We start from the raw sequence: 8,380 nt of genomic DNA, 5'->3' as shown, positions 1-8,380 counted from the left end.
TACCATGATTATGATCAACGCTGTCACTATCATCTCTACTATCATTGCTTCTATCATTGTCAACCTTGCTTCTATTATTTTTGCCACCATCACTATTGTCTTTATTGTCATTACTATCATCTCTACCATTGCCAATACCATTACTATTATTACTATATCTATTGCAACTATCACTCCACCACCTTCACCATACTCCTGCCACTATTAAAACCTCTACTGTACTACTATTGCAGCTCCACCATATTGTTGATGCTCCCATTACTATTGTTGCTACTGCCACTACCCCTATGCTCCTAGATCACGAGCACCCCAACTATATTACTACCACCGCCTCCACCAATATCATCTCCATTTTCTCGACCATCACTACCACTACCATCCCATTATTGCCACTACCATTACTGTTATTTTTACCACCATTGCCATCATTGTCAATCTTGCTACCGCTATTACTATTGTTTTCATCGTTACTATTACCACTATCATCTCCACTACCACTATTGCCATCATTGTCAACCTTGCTTCCATCATTTCTATTACCACCATCATTGTCTCCGTTGAGTTGCTATCGTCTCCACCCTTACCAATACTATCACTGTTATCACTACATATATTGCGACTAGCTATCATTCTACCACATTCATCATACCCCTACCACAATCCAAGACTCTACTATGCTACTATTGCAACTACATCATATTATTGGTGCTCCTATTACTATTGTTACCACCGCCATTATCCCTATCCTACCAGGTCACTAGCATCTTAACACTGCCACCACCTCCACCAATATCATCTCCATTTTCTCAGCTATCAGTACCATATCATCCCCATCACTATTTTAATGACCATCATCATATTTATAATTTTTTAAAAAATATTTGATTATATCAAATATATTTACATTTTAAAATTTTAAAAATAAAAAATTATTTTTTAAATTAAAAAAAGATGAAGTGATGCCAATGGTACTTCTACAACAGTCATCCGCCAAAAGATTTGGATTGTATCTTTTATAAAAAAGAATGCTTATTTTTCTTTTGCGTCGTGGATCATTGGATGGCACTCGATACAACTCGCAAAGCATTTGCAAGTCCTTTTGAGTCATCCGTCTGCATAGGTCTCGAGGAAATCGCCATACAATCCAATAGCGGATGCGTGCGGAAAAAAAAAAAGGTGCATCATTCTAAAGATACAATCCCTGTCCTCCATCAAATTCTCCCTCTTCCTCATTAAATCACTACCAACACCGAAAATAAAAGAAATTGGAGAGGCGAAAACATAAAGCAGCAAAACACATTAAGAAAACCAATCATCCAATCATGAAAGGACCCAACAACTGCCCAAATAACAATAAATCCCAAAACCAACCGTTGCTCTCACTACTGGCCAATGTAATCGCCGGCACTCAGATATCAACATCACAGTAATTCCTCTCAAACCGAGCCGACGATGAGAAGTGCACCACTACCGGCGAGCAGTAGGCCCTCAGCGTGTAGTGCTTCGTCTTCGCCAGCCCCACCTTGAACCTAATCCTCGCTCTCACCCTCACCTCCAGTTCCACCGCCCCGGCCGACCGGTCATGCTTAAGATTATCCACCACCGACGCCACCAGCGGCACCGACTTGGCAACAGGATCAACATCGATGGTCCTCACATTCCGGTGGCTCTGGTGGAACGGTGCCACCTCGGAGAAGGCCACCATCTGGTCGGAGTACCACACGGTGATGTTGACCGAGTCGTAGTACACCCGGATCCGGTGGTTCGGGTTGTCAGCTCGAAGAGTGAGGTTGAAGGTTGCGTTGAGCTCCTTGGCAGTGAGGTTGAAGCCGTGGATGCTGGCGTCGTCGACGGAGAACTCGAGCGGTGCTGGTCGGACGGTGAGCCAGAAGATAAGAATGGCGAGGCCGACGAGAATGCTGAGGACGAGGGTGGAGATGGCGATGCATGGCAGGAGCCCGGAGCCTCGCCTGCCCAAGGGCGGCTGGGGGTCGTGGCTGGTTCCAGGTCGAGGCATGGTGGTGGTGGTGGTGGTGAGGGAGTTGTGAAGGCATTGGAATGGGGATGGTTTTATTAAAGAGAGGGGGAATTATGTAAAGGTGGTGGTTACAGGCTGTATGAGAAGAGATGGCTTTATAGGATGGATGATGAGATCATCGGAGGGGATTCTTTTATTTTTCTTTCTTCTTTTATTTTTGTATTTCTTTCTTTTGTTTGCTTTGCTTTTGAGTGCCTTTGGTTTTGGAATCCTTCTTTCACACTATTAGGATGTGGAAGAAGAAAGATGCTACATAATAGCATATATTTGTTAATTTTCTGGGTTGATTTAAGGTCTGGAAAATGCTCCATTTTGTTAAATTTTTAGCAGATCATTCGATCAATTTAATGAACTCGGAATGTATGAGTCAGTCGCAGGCCTTTCTCAAGAAATGCTTGTTACTGAGTTAAGCTTATAGATTAAGAGGTGAACTCGGATCGAGCTTGAGCTAAGCCGTAAGACCCCGTCTACGTTGTTGAGCCCAGAGTTCAGGCTGGCTCAAATTGTTTGTAAGCCCTAAGTGAACTTTGAACAGATCTTCTGGCATTGTATTGTTGTCACATACCACAAAATCCAACAATACCAACTATGCATTGGTGGCCTCTACCATAGCAAATGCAGTATTAATTCTAGTTAGAGGTTTATGCATATGATACTTGATAGAGCCAGTATTGCAACTTTGCAAGTCCAGCTCCACTTGCCATTTTTAACGGAATTATGAAGCAACGAAGTAAAGGTTTTATCTGTAGAAATCAGTTAGCTTACTATTAGGGGTTTTTCATCTCAAAATCATGATTTTTTTTTTTTTTTTCGTTTTTAAAGTAGAGATTCAGGAGGATGTGCTGGTTTTTTTTTAGATGAGAAGGCTTTGAAATGAAAAAGTTCAAGTAGATATTGAAAAAAATGTGATTGTTTGAAAATCCACCTCAAATAAAAAACTGTAATTCATGATTGAAAAACTTCAATATAGTTTTATGATATTTCATTGTCCAATCAAACACCTGGTACCGTAAAACGTAACCCGTAATTTTGGGAAAAATATAGAATTATAGGACATCGTGGGTTTGCAAAGCAACCGTATGCACCCTCGGTGTCACTTTCAAGGATTAAACTTCAATAGTAATGGTACATCCTTGACAACCCAAATAATAAGTATTGTAGAGGTTATTCACCATCCGACTTGATGTAAATATTATGAAGATTAGCTGATGTCCGACGTGATGTCTCCTCCTCAGATTACGATCGAACACTCGCCGACGAGAGCCTCAGAGATCAAAGAGAGCTGAAGAGAGTCACATAAAGGCAACCGTGCCATTGGCTTCGGCTTCTACCTGACCCTTGATATCCATATATGTTGAGGTTAGAATCCCATTGATGATGATGAATACAACCCGACAGCATGTCCAGATGCTAATCCAAGATGACACCTCAACTTAGCATTGACCTCGAGACTTCTGACCTATTTGCTCATATGGAAGGTCTTTGGAATCTTCTTGCGGAACATAGGTACGATCCGCATCTGACACCCATGACTAACAAATCTGGCTATAGATTGATGGGCTGACCTTCTATCCTAACCATCTATCAGATAGTGGCCTGGTAGTTTGGTGGGCTAGGGGCCGAATAGCCTACTCGAGAGAATACCAAGTGTGCTCTCACCTTTCCCTCCACTCTCTTTTCTCTACTATTCTCAAGCTTCAGCTGATTTAAGCATTAAAAAGTCCCCCATCGGAGCAACTCTGATGAGAGCGGGATTCTTGTGCAGATTTTCTTTTTGACGTTCCGATCACCAGACGGTGGCCAATCCCAGCCACATCAACATTTGACTGGAGCTTGCAACAACAACAGGATTTTTGATAGCTACGATAAAACTAAGAGGACATGAAGAAATAGCAAATTTTTTATCTCGAAAAAAAGAGAAAAAAATGCACACGTGCACATGCACACAAAATATCTGAATGAGATTTCCATTCCTATCTAACCTAGTAAATTGTACAAGCTTGTAACCATATAGCTAATATTAAAAAATTGCTTGATACTTTAACTATTGCAATTTCCTAAAACTAATGTTATAGAGGACTGGCATTCTACTTATTAAAACCTACATCTTCATTAGGGTTGGAAGTGGGCTAGGCCAGGCTGGGCCGAGCCGAGCCATACTCTTGCTTGAGCCTAGCCTGAAACTTTGTTTCGAGCTTCGAACCAGATTTAGACCCAAAATTTTTTGAAAGACTCAAGCCTGAGCCCGATCTGAGCTCGACTTGAACCCAATTGGGCTAACCCACAACCCACCCTATCTCTCTTCTCTCTCTTCAAAGATTAAAAAAGAAATCCTAAGCCCTAACCTGTTCCGACCATGATGACAACAACGACAACTATTAGGTCTCTGACAACAACTATGACCTCCTGGAGCTCTAGCTTGGTCTCATCAACCCCGATGACATTGGTGAAGGTGATGTCGGTCTTCGGGACTTCTTGAAATTTAGATTTTGTTGCCCAGCTAGACAACCCAAGAGAGGAATGAATTGGATTTTTATAAATTTAAATAAGTATGTGCAGATTTTTCAAACAAACTAAGTTAGATACTGTGAATGTGTACCAAATACATTGTACGACAGCGAAATTTAAATCAATGAATGCTAAACATAATGTAAAGTAAGTAAACAAGAACACACACAAATACAAAAGATTTTATAGTGGTTCGTTGTACCCCAAGTACCTACGTCTACTTTCCAAGCTCCACTTAAAAATTTTCACTATAATGTCCTGATTACAGTGCATTTATTTTATCTAGGATGACAAACAAATCTAATTATTTTTTGAGCTTACCAACCAAAATCTATATCAATTATTTTTGGATTCATAATCAATTAAGTTGATTTTTCAGGATCACCAATCACAATCTTATACCGATTATTTTTTAGATTTACAATTAATTTAGTTAATTTTATGAAATCACCAACTATAACCTATACCCCAAGTTTCAAACTTTTTGAAACTTGTTACAGCAAATTCTAGAAAATAAAAATTTTACAATACAAACAACTCCTTAATGAGTCGATAAAAAATATTGATGCATGCTTGAAGATTACTTGTATGCTTTGTATGAGATTAGATACTTTTCTTTGATAATAGCCTTCATAAAAATCAAGAGGTTCAGATGTGGAGTTGAAGAACACTCTTAAATGCACTCTATGCTAAAAAATAGGTTTCTTTCCTTGGAATAGGCGATTCTTAGTATGTTATTAGGTTCCTCTTTAATTTCAAATGTTCTCATGAACTTTTAAAGTAATTTGAATTGAAAACTAGTCATTTTAGTTCATTGGGAATAGAATCTAGCCATTCTAACAAACTTTAAACATTTCTGCAACTTTCTCTATATAGTTTGTTATGACTGTGAGAAACTCAAGAGTTGATTCGAGCAAGTCTGGAGTCAACTCGAGGACTTCATGAGTCAACTTGAGGTCTGCAAGAGTCACCTCGAGCACTGTATCTAAAAAATAAGCTCTGTCTTTTCTAAGAAGTCGATTCAAACTCTACAAGAGTCGAGTTGATGTCTATGTTGGTGCTATTTTGCATGTCAGAGTCGACTCGAGATTGCTGGAGTTGACTCGATTTCCTCAATTTGGCTTTTCTCATTTGATTCACCTCCAAACTTGATTTTTTTTGACTCAAAAACTTTCTAAGTAATTTCAAATATCTTCAAAGCATACAACAAAAGTTAGCTTCCCATAAAAATATTCACAACTATGCTTTAAAGATATTAGTCCTTTTTTATACTTCAATATTATATAATCATCAAAATCATTTCTTGAGTCAACAATCTCTTTCTTTTTGATGAAGACAAAATATTGTGCATAAAGATAAATAAAAAATTACTCTAGAAAATATAATGTCTCACTTTAAATTTAAGCGTATGATAAAAGTATCAAAAAGATAAAAAATTTAATGATTTGAAATTCAAGGATACATAATTTTATAACGTTTCAAAAATTTGAATAAATTAACATTCCTTTAACAATTTTCTCTCCCTTTTTATATGAATTTTGAAATTATTTAATCTTCCCCTTAATGTTATGTTGGAAACTTCTAGTAACTCCCCCTTAATTCATTACCTCTTGTTTCTTAACTTCCTTTTCGTTAAGTGCTCAATTATGTTTTCTTTTCATGAATGATAAACTACATTTTCTCTCCCCCTTTTTGTCATTAACAAAAAGAGAGTTAAATAATGATACCATAAAAACATCAATGATAAAAAAAAAAAGAATGATACTACATAATTCTTGCATTACAAATGAGATAGTCATAAGCAAGCATGCAAAGAAATGATTGAAAGAATAAGAAATTTTTGGATTGAGTGCATGATCTAAAAAGGATCACAAATTCTTAATCAAGTATAATAAAGCATGATGTGTTTTAATTAATTTATCAACATAAATATGAATCAAGAAGTTAGTGAGTAATCAATAAGAATATACTCCATGAATGCTTCAATAAAGTTTTTCACAAATAGAACAAAAAGTATCACAAATATATTTCATATAGCATAAGCATATATTCAACACAACTTCTTTCCTTTTTTACCAGCATCAAAAGTTCAAGAAAGTACCATCAAAATTAAGATAAAACTCAAATAAATACACATTCAATTTTTTAGAATTTGATTTGAGTTCTCTCTCTTTCAAATTTAACTTGTCAAATTCAGATTACTACAGTATAACTTCTCAAAAATACTTCTCCCTCTTATGAAATTTAGATTGACGGTTGACTAACTTCTGAAAATTATTTTAACTTTGAGCTTTAAAGATCTAAGCTAGATAAAGTATTTCAAAACTAAAAAATTAGATCAAAATTGATAAATCATATTTGAACTAATACTAATTGATTGATCATAATAAATCATAAAGATATTTCCTATAATTCTTCAAAAAGATCATCTCTTCCTTTTTTTTAAGAAATATCAATTAATTAAATTAAAAAAAGATATAAATCTTAGAATTTATCTTAAAAAATATAATGCTAAAGATATAGCTATATAAAATAAATTTGAAACAAAGCATTCTTCTTCTTTTTATCAAAAGATAGTGCAATAGAATACACGACAAATAGTAAGATGTCTGATATCAATGATTTGAAATTCAAAAGAAAGTCCTCTTTAAATATTTAGCCTTAAAAATAAATATATTTTTTTTAAAAAAATTGCTTGATACCAATTTTAAAAGATTCAAGAAGATCATTTTTCAAATTTATTTTTTAAAAATAATTGAATAAAGCAAAATAATACAAATGATGACTAGATTATAGTCAAGGCTTGTAAAGTATGAATATTCATTAATAATTTCTCTTTCAAGATTAATATTGATTTCTTTCCTTATTTTCAATAATAAATACCAAAAAAAATATTTTTCTTAATTCTTCTTCTTTTTCCTTCAAATTATATATATTTAATTAAAAGGCAATCATTATGAGAGTACATTGTTCTCCCCTTAGATTTATAATCTATGCAAGCATTCAAATCAATGGATTTCTATAAACAGTAATAAGATATGATTACAAAAGGATTACAAAGATAAAATCATGCTAATCAACAATATCTTTCATATGATCTTTTATCACTATAATAAAAATAATTTTTGATGGCAAATTACTTGTAGCATTTCTTATTATATACCACTAAATTTTTTTTTTTTGCTGTATTTTGATAAAAATATTACTATCTTTCAATAAGTATTTTTTATTAACGATACTTTATTATAAATACCGCTATAAATTTTTATTCTACAGCATATAACTTGAAGTGCCAAAAATCAAAACTACTATTATGGTACTTAACTAATATATTGATAAGTAATATCATAATTTGCAGAATTTTAAAGAAGTATCGCTAAATCTTAAATTATTAATTTTTACATAAAGCTTGATCTAGCCATATCGATCTCATAGAATATGTTATTATACATATATATATATATATTCTTAGTATTACTTATTTAATGACATGAATGAATATTAATAAGTTAAATAAATTTTTTTTATATGTTAATAATATAGGTTATAGTTTGATGGTTAATTAAGAGTTTGGCATTCAAATAAAAGATTATTGGTTTAAATCCTTCCTTTCTTCTAATTTTAAGATATATAGTTTATTTTTTAATAAATTTTATCAGTATATAAAAATATTGACATTAAAATTTTAAAGGGACTTATATATGATGGAATTGAAATTTTAAAGATACTTAAAAATGCCACTAAAACAAAAAATTTTATCGATATTTTTATAAAAATATTGATAATTAATCGTCAACACCATCTTAAGAAGACACATAAGAAAATATCATAAAA

At 34.1% G+C, this 8,380-nt stretch overlaps 1 protein-coding gene across 1 annotated transcript; it reads right to left on the bottom strand.

Moving 5' to 3' along the window:
- Positions 1 to 1,279: 1,279 nt before the first annotated feature.
- On the bottom strand, positions 1,280 to 2,023 carry LOC105034537 (uncharacterized protein At1g08160-like). The gene has a single exon (XM_010909740.4). The coding sequence runs from the start codon at positions 2,015 to 2,017 to the stop codon at positions 1,409 to 1,411; it is 609 nt and encodes a 202-aa protein (XP_010908042.2). The 5' UTR covers positions 2,018 to 2,023; the 3' UTR covers positions 1,280 to 1,408.
- Between the last annotated feature and the right edge of the window lie 6,357 nt (positions 2,024 to 8,380).

The sequence above is a fragment of the Elaeis guineensis genome, chromosome 11, assembly GCF_000442705.2.
Source record: "Elaeis guineensis isolate ETL-2024a chromosome 11, EG11, whole genome shotgun sequence".
NCBI lineage: Eukaryota > Viridiplantae > Streptophyta > Magnoliopsida > Arecales > Arecaceae > Elaeis > Elaeis guineensis.
Note: the sequence above shows the minus strand (reverse complement) of the source record. Positions and strands in the feature narration are given on the sequence as shown.

Excerpts from the sequence above, each read along its gene's own strand:
- LOC105034537 (XM_010909740.4), bottom strand. The coding sequence starts at position 2,017 with ATGCCTCGACCTGGAACCAGCCACGACCCCCAGCCGCCCTTGGGCAGG.